Source organism: Saccoglossus kowalevskii, chromosome 19, assembly GCF_978046115.1.
Source record: "Saccoglossus kowalevskii chromosome 19, keSacKowa6.1, whole genome shotgun sequence".
Lineage (NCBI taxonomy): Eukaryota > Metazoa > Hemichordata > Enteropneusta > Harrimaniidae > Saccoglossus > Saccoglossus kowalevskii.
In genome coordinates, this window is record NC_140659.1 from 4237491 (window position 1) to 4264481 (window position 26991).

The following is a 26991-nucleotide window of genomic DNA, read 5'->3' on the forward strand; positions in this document are numbered from 1 at the left end:
CACCCTGGGACAAATCTATAAAAACAAGTTTTGTAAAATACACTGTGTTCGCTTACCCAACCCTTTCATAGCCTTTCTGAGGATTTCTGCCTCATTCTGTCCATTGAAATTGGGCTTTGGCTTGATGGTACCTTCTTCCTGTCAATGAAAAAAAACAAAAATATTATTGCCTGGAAGAGGAAATCATAAATTCTATTTATATAATTTATAAACCTACATTATTTTCCTATGGAAATCTACAAAGCATGTGTTGACACATTTGTGTGATATAGAACTGTAACCAATGACAACAAATCATAAAAATGTAATGTACATGTACTTCACACAGAATACATGTATGTGTAGTTAAAATCCACGTGTATAGATAATGGGATTATTATTTTTATAGCATGTGACAAGACAGCCACATATTTACATGACTAATTATCCCAATCACAATCTAATGTAAACTGATAAATGGCATTTGTGATAAAATAATTTCATAAAAGTGACTGACACTGTGTTCTAGAATCGTAGCAAAATTTCCTCAGCTACAAAATTGCCTTGAACTAAAGAGTTTTGGTTGCAAAACATAACCCCTGCAGAGAATCAGAGTTTTGGTTGCAAAACGTAACCCCTGCAGAGAATCAGAGTTTTGGTTGCAAAACGTAACCCCTGCAGAGAATCAGAGTTTGGTTGCAAAACGTAACCCCTGCAGAGAATCAGAGTTTTGGTTGCAAAACGTAACCCCTGCAGAGAATCAGAGTTTTGGTTGCAAAACGTAACCCCTGCAGAGAATCAGAGTTTTGGTTGCAAAACGTAACCCCTGCAGAGAATCAGAGTTTTGGTTGCAAAACGTAACCCCTGCAGAGAATCAGAGTTTTGGTTGCAAAACGTAACCCCTGCAGAGAATCAGAGTTTTGGTTGCAAAACGTAACCCCTGCAGAGAATCAGAGTTTGGTTGCAAAACGTGACCCCTGCAGAGAATCAGAGTTTTGGTTGCAAAACGTAACCCCTGCAGAGAATCAGAGTTTTGGTTGCAAAACGTAACCCCTGCAGAGAATCAGAGTTTTGGTTGCAAAACGTAACCCCTGCAGAGAATCAGAGTTTTGGTTGCAAAACGTAACCCCTGCAGAGAATCAGAGTTTTGGTTGCAAAACGTAACCCCTGCAGAGAATCAGAGTTTTGGTTGCAAAACGTAACCCCTGCAGAGAATCAGAGTTTTGGTTGCAAAACGTAACCCCTGCAGAGAATTAGAGTTTTGGTTGCAAAACGTAACCCCTGCAGAGAATCAGAGTTTTGGTTGCAAAACGTAACCCCTGCAGAGAATCAGAGTTTTGGTTGCAAAACGTAACCCCTGCAGAGAATCAGAGTTTTGGTTGCATAACGTAACCCCTGCAGAGTATCAGAGTTTTGGTTGCAAAACGTAATCCCTGCAGAGAATCAGAGTTTTGGTTGCAAAACGTAACCCCTGCAGAGAATTAGAGTTTTGGTTGCAAAACGTAACCCCTGCAGAGAATCAGAGTTTTGGTTGCAAAACGTAATCCCTGCAGAGAATCAGAGTTTTGGTTGCAAAACGTAACCCCTGCAGAGAATCAGAGTTTTGGTTGCAAAACGTAACCCCTGCAGAGAATCAGAGTTTTGGTTGCAAAACGTAACCCCTGCAGAGAATCAGAGTTTTGGTTGCAAAACGTAACCCCTGCAGAGAATCAGAGTTTTGGTTGCATAACGTAACCCCTGCAGAGAATCAGAGTTTTGGTTGCAAAACGTAACCCCTGCAGAGAATCAGAGTTTTGGTTGCAAAACGTAACCCCTGCAGAGAATCAGAGTTTTGGTTGCATAACGTAACCCCTGCAGAGAATCAGAGTTTTGGTTGCAAAACGTAACCCCTGCAGAGAATTAGAGTTTTGGTTGCAAAACGTAACCCCTGCAGAGAATCAGAGTTTTGGTTGCAAAACGTAATCCCTGCAGAGAATCAGAGTTTTGGTTGCAAAACGTAACCCCTGCAGAGAATCAGAGTTTTGGTTGCAAAACGTAACCCCTGCAGAGAATCAGAGTTTTGGTTGCAAAACGTAATCCCTGCAGAGAATCAGAGTTTTGGTTGCAAAACGTAACCCCTGCAGAGAATCAGAGTTTTGGTTGCAAAACGTAACCCCTGCATAGAATCAGAGTTTTGTTTGCAAAACGTAACCCCTGCAGAGAATCAGAGTTTTGGTTGCAAAACGTAACCCCTGCAGAGAATCAGAGTTTTGTCCAAGTAATCATGTATTTGCTCTAATAGTAAAACATTCCCTGACTAGTGTGTAACTGATAGAGGTGTGTCTATGGGCAATATAAGCTATATTTTAATGATTCAACTTATGATACAAGCACATATTGGTTTACATGTGCATATATTGCACACATGCATCTAATAGCGCAAATATGTGTAAATGCATTCCTATCAGTTAGAGATATCTGCTGTTTCCTTTCAAAACACATTAATAATCATCATATCACTGCAGTGAAAGAAATATACTCAGAATATGTTGTACCACACATGATGCAAATAAACCGTATATGACTTGGAAAGAATAATTGTAATTACAGAAAAGACAGGGGTATCTTTTAAAGATCACATCAACATATTTTAGCGATATTTCATTATTGTACAAAAGATATATGAAGTTGGTTTTTTAGACTGTTTATACATAGTAATGTGACAACTTGAATACTGCCCTCTATCAAAAATACTAATATTGAGGCACTCATATTGAACATAAGAATCTTTTTAAATACTGCCCTCACTTTACAAAAATACTCATAACTATTGTTTTTACTTTAGCATCACATGATTAAAACATGAAACTAATTTTCTGTTACTTTTATTTCACTTGTATCAGCACTAATGATATTGTCATCATTCAATAACACTGTATTATAAAGCAATATGCTTAGACCTCAGTGAGCTGAGTCACAATAATGTGACAGCCACTTCTGTGAGTCAGTACAAATGTGTTAACACATGCCTGCCAACTCCCACACCCATAAATCTATACAAATAAAATAAAAGTACAAGAAGAATTTCTAAACTATACCACAATCATGTGAATATCCAGACACACATTTCATGCATTCTGCAAGCCTAAAATTGCAAACTTGTAATACAATCAGTTTTTTTTAAAAGTACAGCCAAAAAATGTATATCAATAATTTAAAAAAACAAAAACAAAAAAAAATTATTTGGGCTAGCAGAGAAAAAAAAAGAATGTGTGCCTGGACTTAAATATGGATTATTAAATGAAAGGTGTTAATATTAGGATAAAAAGAAAAGAGCACCATTACTGTTACACCCACAAATAAATCAGTGTTGACCTCCACAAGTTTAGTTCATTAAAATACTATCTCGCTATTAAAAATATTAAATAAAATTTATTCTTGACAATTTATAAGAAATTGTACTTTTTTATTTTATTTTAAAATGAATTCAATATATTCTTCAAATTTAAGTTTTACAAATTGAAAAATACATGTACTGAAAGTAAAATCAGTGTATGCAAATAATGACAAAATAACAGCAGGTGGGAAATTTTGATATGTTAAACGAATTTTTGTTCTTTATTTCTGAGAAATACAGATTATATTTCAAAATCAGTTAAATTGTGTGTCGTAGAAGTGTAAACACTGAAAGAAAGATGTAAAGAGTGGCAACGAGATAAGAACATAGCAACCTCTAGTTTCTGTTAGTATGCAGAGTAGGACATGCCAAACTAACAGGTCAAATTAAGTGGTGATTAGAGTGAAGTTAGGCAATATCAAAAAAGTTAGGCAAATTAACTAGATTCTAGTGGAGCTAGGCAAATTTGTTTCAGGCTGGTTGCTCTTTACATCACATCTGTTGGGTTTGCGTTTATAAGAACAAATGAAAATTAGATAGATGGAATAGGACAAAAAAAAACTGTCCAAGCACACATTCAAATAAAAAAAATGTTTGCATGAAATACAGACTGAATACTCAAGGCTGTGGTACCTGTTGAATATATGATGTATAGCCACTAGCGGTCACTCCTCCACCACCATAGACATCATGGGAGTAAGGGTACATAGCTGGTTGCCCGGCAACAGCACCGGTATATGGAGAGCCACCAGATGAAGTGACAGTGTATTGTGATGGTGAAGACATGAGTGGAACAGCATGAACCATTTTGACTTTGTCCCCCTTTATTTTGTGTTTTTTTTGCTTTTTCTTTTTATCTTTTCTATAGGATTTTGGTGAGGAAGAGGAGGATGAGGATGAAGAAGAAGAAGAAGATGATGATGAGGAGGAGGAGGAGGAAGATGACCTATGTTTCTTGTCTTTTTTCTTCTTCTTTTTCTATACAGAGAATAGTTATAAAAATTCATAAGTAAGATTTGTCCACAAAATTTAAGACCTCTTTCCTATTTACTTTACCAAACCAAAGAATGTTATTATTTGGAAATTCTGACAAATACCATTTAATTTTTATGAAATAATTGTTTAACATGAATTCCTATGATAATAGTTCTCAAAAAGTTTTTCTTTTAAAAAATATTTTGCACAGGGTAAAATAGCAAACAAAACTAGGCTGAATCTACACACATGTATGACTTTCAAAAAAAAAAAATAAGATATTTTTTTTTGCTTTCATATAATAGGAACAACCTTAACGGTAAAGTCAACTTTTTACCTTTTACAAAATAAAAACTGCATAATTACTTTTTTTATATATAATTTTTTTTTAAACGTTGGGCATGTACATCTGATTCAAAATTATCAAATAAAACGTTTGACAAGTTATGGTGCACAAAAAAAAACAAAAAAACAATAATTTGTTAGCACTATAAAAGATGCATATTCGAATAAAATAAAATTTTGATATATAATTTAGCTGTTTCAATGCTATTAGCTTAGTTGCTTAGGAGACGAACAGCTTCAAAAACTATGTGCATATAACCAATACTAACACCTCATGTTAAGGTGTGGTCCACTGACGATATAAGCTAACTCTACTTGTACTGCACCTAAAATACAACAACTCAATTCATGCCATCTTGTCATCAAACTTATAATCCAATCTTTACTAAGACTCAGTTTGTTTGACCATTTTACTTCACATTTACAGTATTGTATTTGTTAGAAGCATATCTCCAATAGAAGATTTAAGACTTATTTTAACCAAAGATACACCTCTGATATTTACGTAAACATGCATTTAATGGACAAATTCTGTATCTGATTATTTTAGCTAGAATTCATTTTCAACACATTGCACATATTGTGATTTCATAAATTTCTGCTGAAAAGCAAGAAATACTAATGTATCTCAAACTGTAACCATGACTCAACCAATGTAACTTGTTTTACAAGGAATATGAATGTAGTAATGCATCACAAACTGTAACCATGACTCAACCAATGTAACTTGTTTTACAAGGAATATGAATGCAGTAATGCATCACAAACTGTAACCATGACTCAACCAATGTAACTTGTTTTACAAGGAATATGAATGTAGTAATACATCACAAACTGTAACCATGACTCAACCAATGTAACTTGTTTTACAAGGAATATGAATGCAGTAATGCATCACAAACTGTAACCATGACTCAACCAATGTAACTTGTTTTACAAGGAATATGAATGTAGTAATGCATCACAAACTGTAACCATGACTCAACCAATGTAACTTGTTTTACAAGGAATATAAATGTAGTAATGCATCACAAACTGTAACCATGACTCAACCAATGTAACTTGTTTTACAAGGAATATGAATGTAGTAATACATCACAAACTGTAACCATGACTCAACCAATGTAACTTGTTTTACAAGGAATATGAATGTAGTAATACATCACAAACTGTAACCATGACTCAACCAATGTAACTTGTTTTACAAGGAATATGAATGCAGTAATACATCACAAACTGTAACCTTGACTCAACCAATGTAAACTTGTTTTACAAGGAATATGAATGCAGTAATGCATCACAAACTGTAACCTTGATTCAACCAATGTAACTTGTTTTACAAGGAATATGAATGCAGTAATACATCACAAACTGTAACCATGACTCAACCAATGTAACTTGTTTTACAAGGAATATGAATGCAGTAATGCATCACAAACTGTAACCTTGACTCAACCAATGTAACTTGTTTTACAAGGAATATGAATGTAGTAATGCATCACAAACTGTAACCATGACTCAACCAATGTAACTTGTTTTACAAGGAATATGAATGCAGTAATGCATCACAAACTGTAACCATGACTCAACCAATGTAACTTGTTTTACATGGATGTGAATGTAGTAATACATCACAAACTGTAACCATGACTCAACCAATGTAACTTGTTTTACAAGGAATATGAATGTAGTAATACATCACAAACTGTAACCATGACTCAACCAATGTAACTTGTTTTACAAGGAATATGAATGTAGTAATACATCACAAACTGTAACCATGACCCAACCAATGTAACTTGTTTTACAAGGAATATGAATGCAGTAATGCATCACAAACTGTAACCTTGACTCAACCAATGTAACTTGTTTTACAAGGAATATGAATGTAGTAATACATCACAAACTGTAACCATGACTCAACCAATGTAACTTGTTTTACAAGGAATATGAATGTAGTAATACATCACAAACTGTAACCTTGACTCAACCAATGTAACTTGTTTTACAAGGAATATGAATGTAGTAATACATCACAAACTGTAACCATGACTCAAACAATGTAACTTGTTTTACAAGGAATATGAATGTAGTAATGCATCACAAACTGTAACCATGACTCAACCAATGTAAACTTGTTTTACAAGGAATATGAATGTAGTAATGCATCACAAACTAACCATGACTCAACCAATGTAACTTGTTTTACAAGGAATATGAATGCAGTAATGCATCACAAACTGTAACCATGACTCAACCAATGTAACTTGTTTTACAAGGAATATGAATGCAGTAATGCATCACAAACTGTAACCATGACTCAACCAATGTAAACTTGTTTTACAAGGAATATGAATGTAGTAATGCATCACAAACTAACCATGACTCAACCAATGTAACTTGTTTTACAAGGAATATGAATGTAGTAATACATCACAAACTGTAACCATGACTCAACCAATGTAACTTGTTTTACAAGGAATATGAATGCAGTAATGCATCACAAACTGTAACCATGACTCAACCAATGTAAACTTGTTTTACAAGGAATATGAATGTAGTAATGCATCACAAACTAACCATGACTCAACCAATGTAACTTGTTTTACAAGGAATATGAATGTAGTAATACATCACAAACTGTAACCATGACTCAACCAATGTAACTTGTTTTACAAGGAATATGAATGCAGTAATGCATCACAAACTGTAACCATGACTCAACCAATGTAACTTGTTTTACAAGGAATATGAATGTAGTAATACATCACAAACTGTAACCATGACTCAACCAATGTAACTTGTTTTACAAGGAATATGAATGCAGTAATGCATCACAAACTGTAACCATGACTCAACCAATGTAAACTTGTTTTACAAGGAATATGAATGTAGTAATACATCACAAACTGTAACCTTGACTCAACCAATGTAACTTGTTTTACAAGGAATATGAATGTAGTAATACATCACAAACTGTAACCATGACTCAACCAATGTAACTTGTTTTACAAGGAATATGAATGTAGTAATACATCACAAACTGTAACCATGACTCAACCAATGTAACTTGTTTTACAAGGAATATGAATGCAGTAATACATCACAAACTGTAACCATGACTCAACCAATGTAACTTGTTTTACATGGATGTGAATGTAGTAATACATCACAAACTGTAACCATGACTCAACCAATGTAACTTGTTTTACAAGGAATATGAATGTAGTAATACATCACAAACTGTAACCATGACTCAACCAATGTAACTTGTTTTACAAGGAATATGAATGTAGTAATACATCACAAACTGTAACCATGATTCAACCAATGTAACTTGTTTTACAAGGAATATGAATGTAGTAATACATCACAAACTGTAACCATGACTCAACCAATGTAACTTGTTTTACAAGGAATATGAATGCAGTAATGCATCACAAACTGTAACCTTGACTCAAACAATGTAACTTGTTTTACAAGGAATATGAATGCAGTAATGCATCACAAACTGTAACCATGACTCAACCAATGTAACTTGTTTTACAAGGAATATGAATGCAGTAATGCATCACAAACTGTAACCATGACTCAACCAATGTAAACTTGTTTTACAAGGAATATGAATGTAGTAATGCATCACAAACTAACCATGACTCAACCAATGTAACTTGTTTTACAAGGAATATGAATGCAGTAATGCATCACAAACTGTAACCATGACTCAACCAATGTAACTTGTTTTACAAGGAATATGAATGTAGTAATACATCACAAACTGTAACCATGACTCAACCAATGTAACTTGTTTTACAAGGAATATGAATGCAGTAATACATCACAAACTGTAACCATGACTCAACCAATGTAACTTGTTTTACATGGATGTGAATGTAGTAATACATCACAAACTGTAACCATGACTCAACCAATGTAACTTGTTTTACAAGGAATATGAATGTAGTAATACATCACAAACTGTAACCATGACTCAACCAATGTAACTTGTTTTACAAGGAATATGAATGTAGTAATACATCACAAACTGTAACCATGATTCAACCAATGTAACTTGTTTTACAAGGAATATGAATGTAGTAATACATCACAAACTGTAACCATGACTCAACCAATGTAACTTGTTTTACAAGGAATATGAATGTAGTAATACATCACAAACTGTAACCATGACTCAACCAATGTAACTTGTTTTACAAGGAATATGAATGCAGTAATGCATCACAAACTGTAACCTTGACTCAAACAATGTAACTTGTTTTACAAGGAATATGAATGCAGTAATGCATCACAAACTGTAACCATGACTCAACCAATGTAACTTGTTTTACAAGGAATATGAATGTAGTAATGCATCACAAACTGTAACTATGACTCAACCAATGTAACTTGTTTTACAAGGAATATGAATGTAGTAATACATCACAAACTGTAACCATGACTCAACCAATGTAACTTGTTTTACAAGGAATATGAATGCAGTAATGCATCACAAACTGTAACCATGACTCAACCAATGTAACTTGTTTTACAAAGAATATGAATGTAGTAATACATCACAAACTGTAACCATGACTCAACCAATGTAACTTGTTTTACAAAGAATATGAATGTAGTAATACATCACAAACTGTAACCATGACTCAACCAATGTAACTTGTTTTACAAGGAATACAAATGCAACCAGATTATGCCATGTATAGAAGACAAATGTTGTTAAATCAGCACCACATGTTATATGACCCAAAGGTAATTCATGAACTATGAACATAAAATGTTTAAAAAATGATGTTTTTTGCTAAAATACCAAGACATCCTGCTTTGCCTTCTACTGGTGGTTTTTATTTTTCAGACAAACATACCTAAAATGTCTCTGACCTTCAAAAACAGACAAAGCCCCGTAAGTTAGTGTTAATGCTTACAAATCTACAAGATTCATATTCTGCAGTTAATTTCTCGTTTTCCATCATCCCAAATCTCAACATTTTATGGTCTATATATCAGGGTACCACAGTGGACCCAGTGAACATATCAAATTTGTTATAGAACACATTATCTAAATGACAAAGCCGTGAATTTGAAACCCACTGAATATGCCTGAAACGGTAAATCAGCGAAATTTAAACCCAGTGAAAAATAGTCAATTTACAGTAGCTAGAAAACAAAGGCATATAACAAATAAACCAAGAAGCAACCATCTTGCCTATAACGTTCAGAACATTATGTGCAATCCACATGTCATTTGCATGGCTGAAAGTGTTAAAAAAAATAAAAACTTGTTTTCAATAGACTGGATACTAAAAAAAGCGCAATCACGCAATTGGTCGTCTACTCTTTAGGCCAAACATTGGTACAGCACATGCATTACCATATTCGACTATATCTAAACTTACAAAAAAATATATAGGTTGTTATAGTACAATGCTTAGTAACTTTTAGAGAATGTCTGAATTATAGTTCTATTTTTAAATATGTTTTTACACCTGTTGCTAACCTTAACACAGTATTACAGAGCAGATAAGTATATCATAGCACACTATAAAATTAATTATATTTATAATACTGAACAGATGTCTGCTTGAATGCTATAACGTACTCATTATAAACGATATCATTACCAGCATAATTTCAATCCCATTTTAAGGTTATATAACAATTTTTCGCATCATAATTGTCACATAATTATTGATTCAAACACAGCATAAATTATTTTATTTTGAGAAAAAACTGTCCAGAAAAATACAAAATATGGGAGTTTTATTGTAAAAGCAATATTAGTACTTCATGAAAAATAATTAAGAACTATCAGAATTTCCTGATAGTTGTAACAACCATAAGAACTCATCTTATAACTGTACTATTTTCCCAGGGAGAGGTTTTCTGAAGTAAAAAAACGTGTAAAAGGAATATTATTCAGTTATTTGACGCATATACGTGTGTACCGGATGTAACATAGAATAAAGTATTAAAATTCATGTTACCTCAACTTGGAAACAGTATGATTTTAGTATGTACTGGGTATATAGGGTATCTATTTTAGTATGTACTGGGTATATAGGGTATCTATTTTAGTATGTACTGGGTATATAGGGTATCTATTTTAGTATGTACTGGGTATATAGGGTATCTATTTTAGTATGTACTGGGTATATAGGGTATCTATTTTAGTATGTACTGGGTATATAGGGTATCTATTTTACGTTTCTGCACTTGAAAAGGGGTATAATTTCACAAAAATAAGTATGCGTTTAGAGGCTTTTTTGAAAAGCTATACTTCAGCATGGGTACCAGTTACTTCCCTGGGACTATTTTCATGCTATAAGTAACAGAAATTTTGAGACTTTTTTGCTGTAGGTACTACGGTACCATAATAGTAAAGGAGTCAGCAATCTCCATTTGCATGGATGTTTTACCAATTTGTTTGTGGATGAAGAACATGTAGTTCCTTTCACATATTTTTTATGTGAGCTTTGCAAACAGCAGCATTAAATTTCATTGGAAAAAACAAAGAAATCCAATTACCTATTGTAATGGTAGCCCAGTACTTTAAAACAATAGTTTATACATTGTTAATACCTACAACATATACTGTGTTTTAAGTCAGTACATATCTCTAATCTATTCTATCTACAATACATATAATACTAATTAGATTTGTAAAGAACAGAATATCCTATTATACTGCAATTCAAATCTAGTAGAGTGTATTAACTGGGAGGAGATCAGTAATTTTAGAGTTTAATTGTGGTTCATTACCACCTGTCAGTATGACATGCACTTCACACACAGTGTGTTTACAGAACAGAGACTGTTTCTCACTACTATACATGTCACAAATTTCATGTGCTGTAAATTTAGTTCAAAATGTCTTTTTATAAAAATTCAGCCTTGTAAGAACAAACATTTAAAGCACAAAAGGGTATGCAAAGTAGCAAGCAATGAAAATGGCAATTGAGTGCAATGACCTCATTTCAAGAAGGAAATTCTAGTCGCACACAAAAACACATAGATCAAGAGAGTTGCCTCAATTTACAATGAAAGTAAACAAATATTCAGCATGGCTGTGATACAAAGCACCACTGAATGTTAAAACGCTAACGATATACCGGGGGTAATGCCAGTTATCGTGGAAAATAGCTGCTAGCTTACCTCCATAGACGTTGCCATTCTGAATGGTAAATCAAAACTGTCGCTGCACCAATTACCCATGCAGGAAAAGTGGGCGTGTCTACTTATTAATCATGTAATAAGAAATATGGATTTCTATCGTATCTGGGACCTTTATATAATCTCGCATATGTTAATTACTATCAATATTGACAAAATAAATCAAAATTACTTGCCATTTTTGTTTGTCTTCAAATATTTGCTAGAATTTTCAGGGTGGAACTGGCATGTCAATTACAGGTCATAGGTCACAATCTATTTGCATATCAATATAAACAAATCAACACTTCTATTTTCATTCTATTATTTTTTTATTTTTCAAAGTGTTCACAAACTGTTAATAAAGACACACTTAATTTAAATAAATAATAAAAAATGAAAGTAATAAAATGGCACTGTCTAGCAAAAGAAAATCACACCAACCTTGGTATTTATATGTCATTTGTAGTAGACCTGAGTAAGTGGGTGGGGCAATTTCAGTTGTGTAATACACTCTATAATACAACAAACTCTTAAACAAGAAAAGCATTGACCACTTTTAGCACCAATGTCAACTTTTGTCAACATTTTCAAATTTTAAAACATCACAATTTTTTCACATTTAAAAAAAAAAATTGATCAAGACTTTTAGCCAATAAAAAATTATGTCCATCTTGACCAAAAATTATTAAAAAAATTCTAGAAAAGTATATAAAGGCAGGCAAAAGTATAAGTCAAACTTTTGCAAGGAAAAATGATGGCACTCAAGTAGTTAAAGGGTAGTGGTCGTCACACTCAAGTAGTTAAAGGGCAGTGGTCATCACACTGTGTTTATATGGGAATCAAAGCGACGTACACAACACATGTAAAATACATAACATTCAAACACCCACTGCATGACGACCGCAATTCTTTAAATCAAACATATATACATTTATGGTATTATAGTGTATTGCCTCCTCTTATAGTATATAGGCAGGTTATGCCATTATAAACTTGAGTGGTGACACGCGCAGCAAAGTTCTGCTTCCCTACACACAGCACAAGTAAATACCAGTACCAATTTTATTTACGTTTATAATGGCTCAACTTGGACGTAACATTTTGTACCATTTTTAAACCCTAAACAATAAACACAGAGAATGCCTATTTTAGTTTACTTTATAGAAAACCTTTTTAGGTTATTTTCTTCAATGAGCTGTGAATATAGATAATTTAAAAACACATGATCAATGAATGAAATGGTCACTTAAAAACCTTTTCCTTAACAATTTTTAAAAATCTGTCATTAGACAAATAATTTTTGTGCATGATAATAGAAGGACATTTTTAAAAAAATTATTTTTTCATTCTTTTTATTTTCAAATTTGGATAAATATAAGCACTACATTTTTTACAGAAATAATTTCAAAAAAACTTTTAAACTTTCTTTTATGGGAATTATTTGGTTTCCTGGTCAACGGAAATTTACTGAGATATGTTTTGCAGCAAATAGCACAGCTGTTAATCATGCTATTTAAAATATGAATATTTATTAGCAATATTAAGATTAATTATTAAAATTTATTAATCATTGAGAGAATGCAGACATGAACAATTTTGTTTAATCAATTCTGTTGACATTGGAGTATTCCAAATATACACATCATTTTTTTTTTATGATTCCCATTATTAATATTTTAAACTCTATCTGAAATGATGTCTGTAAGTTCTGAGTAAAAATTTGGAACAAAATAGAATTAATTTCTCATTGGTACATTATTGATTAACATTTTTTTGCTAAAAAAAAAAAATCGGGAAAAAAGTCTTGGGTATATTTTGTGAAAATTGATAACGAGGTTCTAAGTAATACCCCATTTTTCCTATTTTTGTTGTTGATTTGATCCTATAAGGTGAAGTTCCTGCGATTAAGTGCTACCAGTATGTGCGATTGAACATCAAAAAAGCAATAGCCTAAATAAAGTCACACTGGAACATACAAAGAATAAAAGAATCTAATGTAAAACCAGACATACATTTACTATTAAACTGTAATTAAGATGCAAAGGCTATCCCTGAGAAGTGCATCTTTAATAGAAGTGCATATATACCAACAATCCCATTGGTTGTATACTGAATCATTAAAATTTGACTGTAGAAATATCTTTGTAATTTATGTAAACAAATATGCATACATGAACTCACATACCAAAACCAGGGTTTACAATTGTCCTAAACTATTTGAGATCAGAATGTCTTTTGAATCAGCTGACTTGAAATGAAAATGACTCAGTAAAAATGTAAATGAGCTAATTAAATATGCATGAATTCACTCCCGAAAACCAGATCTTGCAATTGTCCTCAACTATTTGAGATCAGAATTTGTTTTTGGAATCAGATGACTTGAAGTGGAAATGACTCAGTAAAAATGTAAATGAGCTAATGAAATATGTAAGAATTTGTACCAAAAATTGCAAACCATACTTCAACCTTTGTAATGCATATACATATATATAAAAATAATCAGATTGGCCACTATCAATCAATATTGACAAAATCACTTTTTTTTTTCCAATACAAAAAATAAAAACTAGTTTGGTATTATATAAACTGATGAATAACAATGTCATAGCAACAAAAATTGTGTACAATATCTTGAATTTGTCAATATTTTGCTATATGTATTGTTCACTCCCCCATAGCAGATTTTGTTAATACACAAACTGGTAGATTAGAACTTGCACATTGAGTGTATGACATCTTTCTGTTTTTTGTGATTTATTGAGTTGACTTTGTAAATTACATTTTTAACCAGATCACAAAAAGCTAACACTTTCAGAAAAGCATGTTTCTCAGAATTGTACACAAATGTCCTACATTAAGATGCTATTAGTGAACATGGTATCCAAAAACTGTTCCTAAACAAGCCACTGTGTTTTAATTTGGACAGCGCCCCCAGTGGCAAACAATCAGAAAATAACAGTATGATTTAAAGTTGCATTCACACTTTGCAAATCTGTGTCTCTGGTTACTATAGATATGATAAAATGTTGAAATTGTGGATGAGTAATGAAATATTAAATGCAAAATATGAATATAAATGACTCTTATGTACGTTGACACTGGTAAAGTGAAATATCTGATAAATTGTCTAGTTCTAGAACTTATTGGCCTCGTTGCATACAGACTCTTTTGGCATTGTTACATAACCTATTTTAGGAATGTCTGCACGTAACTTTCAAAAAAAAAAAATGGTACACCTCCTCCTTCAAACAACACAAGGAAACAAACTTGCACTAAAAACGAAGCACATCCTACGATGCAAAGTTAAATGAGAAAAATACAAATTCAAAAAAATGTCTTTACCTTTTGTTGGAGTGACATGTGCCCCATCTGTGAGGTCATTTGTGCTGTACCAGCAGCGGCCGGATACTGTGCACCTGGGTACTGACCACCTGGGCTGTAAGTACGGGGTGGCGCAGCCTGCGGTGGAGGGAGGGAATGCCCCCCTGGAGGTGGAGCATACTGCAAGGAATGAACATAAAAATAAAAATTATTGCTATATTACAAGAGGTATTCAATAAGTAAAATGCAGTAAAGATCAAAACTTGTTTTTCATGCACACTACTTCAGAGTCATATCAACTCCTGCATAAAAACAAGGTTCTAAGGGCATACAATGTCAGTTACAATTATTGTACAAGAGCCTCATAAACACAATGAACCAGAATAAATTCATGCATCTGAGAGGTTTGCATGACCTGAATCTCTCATATCAAATGGAAAAAAAAAAAATTTGAATGAAAATGAACTCATTGTTTCACTGGAACATCCAACATGTTCGAATGAGCAATACAATAATATTAACTACAAGTAAAAAAAAATGCATCTATGACAAAAATGGCCATAATTTAGTCGTTGACAAGAGTATTGACAAAAACAGGTACATTGTTTGGATACAAATGGGTTGTATATGGTAAACATTTGTTAGGAACATTGGGTACAAATGGGTTGTGTATGTTTGAAATTTGTTAGGACCACTGGGTACAAATGGGTTGTATATGGTAAACATTTGTTAGGAACATTGGGTACAAATGGGTTGTGTATGGTTGAAATTTGTTAGGACCATTTGTACAAATGGGTTGTGTATGTTTGAAATGTGTTAGGACCACTGGGTACAAATAGGTTGTATATGGTTGAAATGTGTTAGGGAACACTGGGTACAAATGGGTTGTGTATGGTTGGAATGCGTTAGGGAACACTGGGTACAAATGGGTTGTGTATGATTGAAATTTGTTAAGAACATTGGGTACAAATGGGATGTGTATGGTATAAATTTGTAAGGAACATTGGGTACAAATGGGTTGTGTATGATTGAAAATTGTTAAGACCATTGGGTACTAATAGGTTGTGTATGGTTGAAATTTGTTAGGACCATTTGTACAAATGGGTTGTGTATGTTTGAAATTTGTTAGGACCACTGGGTACAAATGGGTTGTGTATGGTATAAATTTGTCAGGAACATTGGGTACAAATGGGTTGTGTATGATTGAAATTTGTTAGGACCATTGGGTACAAATGGGTTGTGTATGATTGAAATTTGTTAAGACCACTGGGTACAAATGGGTTGTGTATGGTATAAATTTGTTAAGAACATTGGGTACAAATGGGTTGTATATGGTAAACATTTGTTAGGAACACTGGGTACAAATGGGTTGTGTATGATTGAAATTTGTTAAGAACATTGGGTACAAATGGGTTGTGTATGGTTGAAATTTGTTAGGACCATTTGTACAAATGGGTTGTGTATGTTTGAAATTTGTTAGGACCACTGGGTACAAATGGGTTGTGTATGGTATAAATTTGTTAGGAACATTGGGTACAAATGGGTTGTGTATGATTGAAATTTGTTAGGACCATTGGGTACAAATGGGTTGTGTATGATTGAAATTTGTTAAGACCATTGGGTACTAATAGGTTGTGTATGGTTGAAATTTGTTAAGAACATTGGGTACAAATGGGTTGTGTATAGTTGTAATTTGTTAGGAACATTGGGTACAAATAGGTTGTGTATGGCACAAATTTGTTGAATACAACAGAAATGTATTAGGTATATTGTGTGGATTTGAATAGTGGCACAAAAGAGTTGGTACATTGTGTAGAGAATAGTTTATGGAGAAAATGTGTTATGTACAATGAGTGGGTACAAATGGGTTGTTTATGGTAGAAATATGTTGCGTACAATGAGTGAGTACAAATGTGTTGTTTATGGTAGAAAATATGTTATGTAGAATGAGTGGGCACTAATGGGTTGTTTATGGTAGAAATATGTTATGTAGAATGAGTCGGCACAAATGGGTTGTTTATGGTAGAAATATGTTGCGTACAATGAGTGGGTACAAATGGGTTGTTTATGGTAGAAATATGTTACATACAATGCGTGGGCACAAATGGGTTGTTTATTGTAGAAATATGTTGCGTACAATGAGTGGGTACAAATGGGTTGTTTATGGTAGAATATTTTATGTACAATGAGTGAGTACAAATGTGTTGTTTATGGTAGAAATATGTTATGTAGAATGAGTCAGTGGATACAAATGTGTTGTTCATGGTAGAAATATGTTATGTACAATGAGTGGGTACAAATGGGTTGTTTATGGTAGAAATATGTTATGTAGAATGAGTGGGTACAAATGGGTTGTTTATGGTAGAATATTTTATGTACAATGAGTGGGTACAAATGGGTTGTTTATGGTAGAAATATGTTACATACAATGAGTGGATACAAATGGGTTGTTTATGGTAGAAATATGTTACATACAATGAGTGGATACAAATGGGTTGTTTATGGTAGAAATATGTTATGTAGAAAGGATTGGGTACAAATGGGTTGTTCATGGTAGAAATATGTTATGTAGAATGAGTGGGCACAAATGGGTTGTTTATGGTAGAAAATATGTTATGTAGAATGAGTGGGCACTAATGGGTTGTTTATGGTAGAAATATGTTATGTAGAATGAGTCGGCACAAATGGGTTGTTTATGGTAGAAAATATGTTATGTAGAATGAGTGGGTACAAATGGGTTGTCTATTGTAGAAATATGTAAAAGTGGGTACAAATGGGTAGAAATATGTTACCATAATCCTTCTATTAATTCAACCATGAAAATATATTTATCAGAAAAACAGAAATGATATTTTAAGTGGTCAATCTACTCTGGCAATCGTACTGCGGGATTGGAAACCAAAATCTAAGAGTGATTTCAAGAAGTTTATTCAAGTGATGATGGTGCTCCATGTACCACCTAGTAAGAAAGAAGTCTGTCAATGTATCAGTTTAACTTGACACTGCTGCGTGTGCTGAAATAGGAATGTTTGTGATTGGCAATTAAAAAAATAATGCACACTCACACTCACCTAAACATTCTTTTTTTGGATGATTTGTTGGCCCTGAAAGTGTTATATTCCCATTTACTATAAACGTCATGTCTGAGACAGTAACCCAAGACCATAATGCATACATATACTGTTAACATTGCAGGCAGACAGACACTACTAAACAGTTTTTATTTCACAGTAATTTTGGTTTGAGTGAAGTCTTAAGACAGACAAGCTAAACAATTGATTGTTTTCAGTCAGATTGTCATACATGTAAACCGGTCAATATTAATTTGCCATCTTCAGGTAAAGCACTTCATACAATTTTTACTCTGGGCTGTAGTCACAGGGAAATATGGCTACATGACTGATCAAAGAACAATAGATGTCACCTGTGTACGTGTGTTAATTGGGTCCAAATGGCCGAAAACAACCCACGCTTACGCCCACGCCGTCTACCTTATGCACAGGTGACACTCCCCTGGTTTAACTATCTTTTTTTCCTGGTCAGCATGTCAGAAATCATTGAGTCCCAGCCAATCAAAAATCTCAATTACAGTGGTTGGTGATTAGCATAAGACAAAAATCATCAAGTCTTAACCAATCAACAATCACAGGGGTTGGTGATTAGCACATGACAAAAATCATCAAGTCTTAACCAATCATATGACATTAGTTTGTTGTCTTTGTTCATTCAAAGGTTGTCTTCATTCAGTCAATGTTTTGTAGGGTGAGGAACAAAGCACAAAAAGACAAACATATTAAACATGTTTTATTGCTATTGAATGTAAAAACAAACTACTGGGAATGATAGTTATCTAAACGTTCCATTTCCTGGCGGGGGGCCGAACTGAAAGAGGAAAAACAACAATTATTGGTAATAATAGGGGGTTGAATGAATAGAAGAATTATGGTATGTGCCATGTACCATGTAAGTTGTATGGGTTACGGTATTAGAAATAGACTTAGATGTCTAAAGCAGAAATATGTTATGAGGTATAGTATGGCTCTTGTCCAACCTGTCACACAATCACACGACATATTTATCACTTTTGCAACACACATTTGTCACATTCGCATCGCACATTTATCACATTCGCATCACACATTTATCACATTTGCATCACTCACTTATCACATCACACATTTATCACAATCGCATCACACATTTGACACATTCGCATCGCACATTTATCACATTTGCATCACTCACTTATCGCATCACACATTTGTCACATTTGCATCACTCACTTAACACATCACACATTCATCACAATCACATCACACATTTATCACAATCACATCACACATTTATCACAATCACATCACACATTTATCACAATCGCATCACTCCCTTATCACATCACACATTCATCACAATCACATCACACATTTATCACAATCACATCACACATTTATCACATTGCATCACACATTTATCACATTTGCATCACTCACTTATCACATCACACATTCATCACAATCACATCACACATTTATCACAATCACATCACACATTTATCACAATCACATCACTCCCTTATCACATCACACATTCATCACAATCACATCACACATTTATCACAATCACATCACACATTTATCACATTGCATCACACATTTATCACATTTGCATCACTCACTTATCACATCACATCACACATTCATCACAATCACATCACACATTTATCACAATCACATTACACATTTATCACATTGCATCACACATTTATCACATTTGCATCACTCACTTATCACATCACACATTCATCACAATCACATCACACATTTATCACAATCACATCACACATTTATCACAATCGCATCACTCCCTTATCACATCACACATTCATCACAATCACATCACACATTTATCACAATCACATCACACATTTATCACATTGCATCACACATTTATCACATTTGCATCACTCACTTATCACATCACATCACACATTCATCACAATCACATCACACATTTATCACAATCACATCACAATCGCATCACTCCCTTATCACATCACACATTCATCACAATCACATCACACATTTATCACAATCACATCACACATTTATCACATTTGCATCACACATTTATCACATTTGCATCACTCACTTATCACATCACACATTCATCACAATCACATCACACATTTATCACAGTTGCATCACACATTTATCACATTTGCATCGCACATTTATCACATTTGCATCACTCACTTATCACACCACACATTTAGCACAATCGCAACACACATTTATCACAATCGCAACACACATTTATCACAATCGCATCACATATTTATCACATTTGCATCGCACATTTGCATCACATATTTATCGCATTTGCATCACACATTCATCAATCACATTCACACATTTGTCACAGTGCATCGCACATTTGTCACATCACACATTCATCAAAATTCGCATCGCACATTTATCACAATCGCATAACACATTTATCACATTTGCATCACACATTTATCACAAATGCATCGCACATTTATCACATTTGGATCACACATTTATCACATTTACATCGCACATTTATCGCATTGCACATTTATCACATTTGCATCACACATTTATCACAATTGCATCACTCACTTATCACATCACACATTCATCACAATCGCATCACACATTCATCACAATCGCATCACACATTAATCACATTTGCATCACTCACTTATCACATCACATATTCACAATCGCATCACACATTTGTCACATTCGCATCGCACATTTATCACATTTGCATCACTCACTTATCACATCACACATTCATCACAATCGCATCACACATTAATCACATTTGCATCACTCACTTATCACATCACATATTCACAATCGCATCACACATTTGTCACATTCGCATCACACATTTATCACATTTGCATCACACATTTATCACATTTACATCACACATTTATCACATTTGCATCACACATTTATCACATTTGCATCACACATTTATCACATTTGCACCACACATTTATCACATTTGCATCACACATTTATCACATTTGCATCACACATTTATCACAATCGCATCACACATTTATCACATTTGCATCACACATTTATCACATTATATTATATTTGCACATTCATTTATTACACATTTTACCATAGTACACTCTGAATCGAATAGACTTGGTCAGCCTTGTTAATTTTCTTTAAAGGAATAACTCATAGACATGGGCAATCCTAGAACTTATTCCATAATACAATGTTGAGATCACTCCACCAGTGGTTAAAATATGTGACATCAATACATGTTACATGTATGCAAACCACTGAGACACAATATGGATAAATACCAATGTGATGAATACACAACCCCAATGTGATATGAATAACAGGTTGTGCAGAGCCATACTGTACCTAACAAATGAGTAGTTTATGGTGCAATATTAATTATGTGATGCAAAAGAGCACTTACTGAGGCAGGTGGAGGTACATTTCCATAAGGCTGGCTTCCATAGGGTGCCTGAGTTTGATAAGCAGTCTGCAATGAATGGAAGCACAATGGATAAGTAAACAGTTTGCACATTAGGATGGACCACAACATTCTTGTGAGGAATTTTACAATTTTAAACACAATGTTGTAAAAACAAAAGATAACCCATATTTGTTGTATTAGAAGAGATGTTCAATAGAGGTACAAGTATGCCTAAGATAGAAGTAGTTGTTTTACTTTTATCAGATAAGCACGAACCTTGGCCTGCACGATGTTAGTCGTTTTGGAACATGTACATATCTCATAAAACAAATATGGAATACAAGTGTTGCTTAATATTAGTAATATAGATGTCAGTCTCTCTACTTTATTACAAAAAAAAAACTGTACATTTGGAATCGTGCAGTAGTATGGGTCTATACTAATGCAGAAAAAATAAATTTCCACCAGCCTAACTGAAAACTAGCAATTTCTGGATTGACAAAGCTCTAGATAATGATAGACATTTCACATTGGAATACATCACATACTATTATGTAGATACCGGTAGTCAAGAAAGTAGAAAGGAGGATTATTTCAATTCATTATTACAAATTATTGTGACAATGGTATAGAATCTTTCTCAACTTGGAGATCAGTTGCTGAACAAGAGGGAACTTGGAACCTTGGAATTGAAGAAACACAGGAAACAAACTTGAACTTATCCCCTGTACTACCTGGTGCGTGTATACATTTCATAGTTGCTGTGCGTGTACCTATACATATATATTTTCTTCAATGCTTTTGATAGAGAGTCATTGCTCGAAACATTTAACTATTTTGAATAGTTTTATAAGACGATGGTATACATGATATAAAATAAAATGGAACTGCACGTTCTGTCATTACATTAGAATAGTGAATAAGACTACCCCCCGGTAGTATAGATATAGTACATGTATAATTTTTTTTTTTTTTTTTTTTTTTTTTTTTTTTTTTTTTTCTTTTTAAGATTTTAGAATGCTCATTTATTAACAACTTTACAAGTTGAGACAATTAAATACACTATAATCTGGTTTGCTCTAAAAAGTTACGAAATTGCTATAAAAGTTACGATTTAAAATTATATGGCATTTACAGCATAATACATAGTGTGTCACTCATATTTACAATTTTGAGTATATATACATAAATGAGTATTACAGTAAAAAATTATTTAGAATTACATTAAAAATCACTTTAATTCATCTGAAATATACAGTTGACCATTTTCTGCTATAGCGATGGCTTCGTTAATACTCCATATTTTGTTAAAATTGTTTACTCCATATTCTGTGCTACTGTAGAAGTAGTATTCTCCATGGATTCTTGAGCGCAGTCTTGTCTTGAATACTTGCACAACATCAGTAAGTGTTTCGTCGTTGAGGGCGTTATGACGTGTGATTTGAATGGCCAGTTTTGCCGATATCAAAATATAGTTAAACAATGCTAAAGCCTTCTTCTGGGCTCCCCCGAAGGATGGTGGACCCAGAATAAACCACCAATGTGGAAGAATAAAGTCATCATTGATTAGTTTGTGACTTATTTTTCCAATAAGCTCAAACAAAGGTGGGAGTCGAGGGCATTGGAAAAAAACATGCATGAGATCATCTTCTTCATGACAAAAAACACACTCAGAATTGGGGCGATAGCGGGCAGCATGCAGGAAACCGCCAGTTGGATATGCACCATGCAAAATTCGCCATTGGAGATCTCCCTCTCTTTTAGTAGTAGGAGGTAAGTAGCAATATTTGTAGACTGGTCTAATTGTATCAGGGAGAGAGAGTAAATCCCGCCAAACTGTATCAACATAATTGGGAATGGTTGCATACATTTGTGACAGTATAAGAAACCTATAGATGGCGCCCTTTTCAATTTTGTACAAAGGACAGTTTAAAATTGTTTCATCCTTTTCAAAAACTATTTCCAATGAATACTGCCATGTCTGTAATTGTGCAGGATTACCACTTGCAAGAAATGTGTTGACTTTTTCCACAAGTGGCAGTGGAATTGACTGGTGTAATATGGAGAAAGCTTTTTCTAGAACGCGCAGAGAATAGATAGGCACCTTTTCATTGATTTCTGTTATGTTGAACCAGCGTTTCTCGGCCAAGTTGACTAGATCACCAATGGTGGATATGCCACCCTCTACAAAATGTGTGAGAATGAAAGGCTCTTTGCGAACAGAGTGTAACACCAAATTATTGTTAAAAAGTGGTTCAATCAAAATAGATTCAACTGAAGAGGGTCTATCCTTTCTGAGTGTCTTGTTTGCAGACCAGGTCACAAGAAGCTCACGATAGAAATCGTGGTTGCTGTACAAACAAGTCGAAGTTAGATTTATAACAAAGAGTTGTTTATCATAGTTGAAATCATTGGTTTCTTGCAGAAAATGGTTTGTGAAGGCAAAACATGGGTGATCTGAGTGAGAGTACAGGTACCTTTGAATATATTGGAGGCGAAATGCCCTGATACGACTCGTGATGTGAACCAATCCTTGTCCACCATATTTTAGTGGCGCATATACCAATGTTTCCGATTTCCAGTGCCGCCCTTGCCATAGGAAGTTAAGAAAAAGCGTTTCAATCTCTTTGATAACATGAACTGAAGGACTGAAGCAGAAGAGACGATGGAAAAGTTTTGTTGCTGCCAGTTGATTTACTATGATGACGCGTCCTTGATAGGAGATTGCACGTGCATAGCGGCCCCACCATTCTACTTTAGATTTCACTATTCTCACTGCTTCATCCCAGTTTTGGTTATTGTAAGCTGTGGTGTTTCCAATATATACTCCAAGTATTTTGAGACCGGTGCTGTTCCATTGTATATTCATTGGCGCATCGATGCGCCCTTTCCACGAACCAACCCATAGTCCTTGCGATTTTCCATAATTAACGCGTGCATTGCTAGCTTTTTCATAAACATGTATAATTAAAATACAAGAAAAATGCTTTTACAGTATTTTGAAAAAAAGAACCCAAGTGACAACAAACAAATTAACACATTCAAGTTGCTATGGTAACATGCAATATATCCACAGAGCAATATTTGTTAGTATTTCTATAATATTTCAAGACACATTTAGTGAATTATACACACCATATTAATTTTGTTTTAGACAAACAAATTAAAATTGTATTCGCTTTTAATTTCAAACACTTTCATACCAACAACAAGAAATTCTTAAATTTTTGTCAATGATAAAACCAGAATGGAACAAAAAGATAAAATGTGAACCATTGCATGTTCATCAATGTGACTTCACATCTTAATGACCACAGTGAAATGATCATGGCTACAAAATTTCCCAGTTGTCTTTGACTAGCAATATTCAAAACAATATGTCAAATTAAAACAATTCCTTAAACGCAGTGACCGCCAAGATCTCATTGAGGGAGAGACTTGTTTCTGATCCTTAAATGTGTTCCATTTTCTCCTACTGTCCAACATTCCCTGGACCAATGTAACTATGGCAACATTAAAAGTGATGATGTGAGAGAAAAGAACAAAACTTGTTGTATTCTCGCTCTCAACAAGACCTCAGCAGCCTTTTACGTCTAAGGTCGGTATTTTGAAAGAAAGCGTTTGAGGACAAATACGGAATAGACAACCTCAGAGAACTACACATTGTCTGTTAGTGATCACACATGACTTACCCCTGCAACACTGGGAGGCATTGATGGATTGCTGGGGTAGGGCATATTTTGTCCGGGACCAGAAGAATACTAAAAATGGGAGGTATAAAATTAAAACTTTTTAACTTGTGTAAAAAAGAATTTGACAACTAGCAGTCACTATGACAACATAGAGGGCAGCAGATATAGTCTGTTCCTCACAGTGCAGTAAAAGTCCAGTTCTTTAGGCCAAGCAATAACAGAAATGAATAAAAATATTGATACTCAAACCTAAATAAAATTTACACAGCATTGGACATGTATTCATGTATTTAAAAGTATAACAACTTTTTTTAATATTGTATTTGTTCTACTAGTGGCACTTAGGTAAATGACATATATTTTATTTTATTTATATATATATATATACAGACCGCCAGAAAGTATTTACGCACCTGTCATTTGATAGTTTTCGTAATTAAAAATAACAATTCTATGTAACATTATGTGTTGTCTTTAAAATATACTAAATTTAACTAGTGCATTTTAGGCAAAATAAAATGGTTTATTTGTGTTTAGTTTTATGTATGTAGACGTTTTTTCAGTGGGCGAAAATCGCCATGGTTAACTCTATGGGAGCGCGCTCATTTGCATATCATTTGCATCTAATTAAATTTCGTCCCATAAAACATGTGAGATAGTTGTATCCTTTCTCATGCAAATTTGAACTAACCAGGAAGCTGAAATTATTTCAACACGTGCTTCTGGGAGGGAATACCTGTCAATTGTAGTTCATGAATATTCCTATGGAGGTCATAGTGTCAGATACGTAATTTTTATTTACAAACAATGAGCCATGCCGAAAGTTAGGGAATTGTCAGAATTTACCAAAGGGAACATTGAAGCACTGTATACAGAAGGAGTTCCTAACAGGGGAATAGCAAGAAGACTGGGAATTTCTGAAGGCTCCAGGTGAAGAGTACAAGTTAAACCTACAATAAAATTTGGTGGTGGAAGCGTCATGGTGTGGGAATGTTTTTCGGCTACCGGCTTAGGATCACTAGTCCATGTACTGATGACCATGAATCGATGGAAATATTTGGACATCCTGCAAAACGGAATGATACCGTCGACACTAAGACTCGTTGAATCCAATTTCCATTTCCAACAGGATTTTCTAAATAATCCACAAGGCTATGAATATCTTTTCAGCAACTTTACCACTTTGAATTGGCCTGCACAGTCTCGAGATTTGAACCCTATTGAGGACGTTTGGGAGTTGAGCGACTTAGAGGTGCATTCCCGACCAGTCACTAACATCAAGAATTTATACACGAGTATAACAGCCCAAAGAAGTCATCCAGGGAAGAAGTGGACACATGCATTATTGACATTCGCTGTTTTCTATTACTTCATGAATATTCATGATCTTGCGTTTACTCCATAGAGAATTCAATCGTTTTTCAACTGTTACATTCAGACTGCCGTTTTTATTCAATCTTGCATGACAATTCCAATTTTTTGTTTTTATTGTGTGTAAAAATGCATATTTTATTTGATATATAAATATACTTATTCAAACCGTTAGTGGTTTTATTGGTTTATGTGCACTTCTAACAGAGCAAATATGGTACATACATTGATTGTATGCATGCTTCTAAAAGTGGTGATTTCACCAGTATAGAAGATATTGAAATA

At 33.9% G+C, this 26991-nt stretch overlaps 1 protein-coding gene across 5 annotated transcripts in view; it reads right to left on the bottom strand.

Moving 5' to 3' along the window:
• Window positions 1–26991, bottom strand: part of LOC100367736 (annexin A4-like) — a 47861-nt gene that overhangs the window by 7078 nt on the left and 13792 nt on the right. Inside the window, exons 5-9 of one of the 5 annotated variants that reach the window (XM_085493650.1) lie at window positions 25336–25404; window positions 21644–21709; window positions 15185–15343; window positions 3989–4333; window positions 57–138 (exon numbers count right to left, since the gene is read on the bottom strand). In XM_085493650.1, the coding sequence (XP_085349776.1) occupies window positions 57–138; window positions 3989–4333; window positions 15185–15343; window positions 21644–21709; window positions 25336–25404 (721 nt within the window). Of the gene's footprint in view, window positions 1–56; window positions 139–3988; window positions 4334–11842; window positions 11925–15184; window positions 15344–21643; window positions 21710–25335; window positions 25405–26991 lie in introns of those variants that run through there. The other 4 variants (XM_085493651.1, XM_085493652.1, XM_085493653.1 and 1 more) reach the window with 4 other exon arrangements.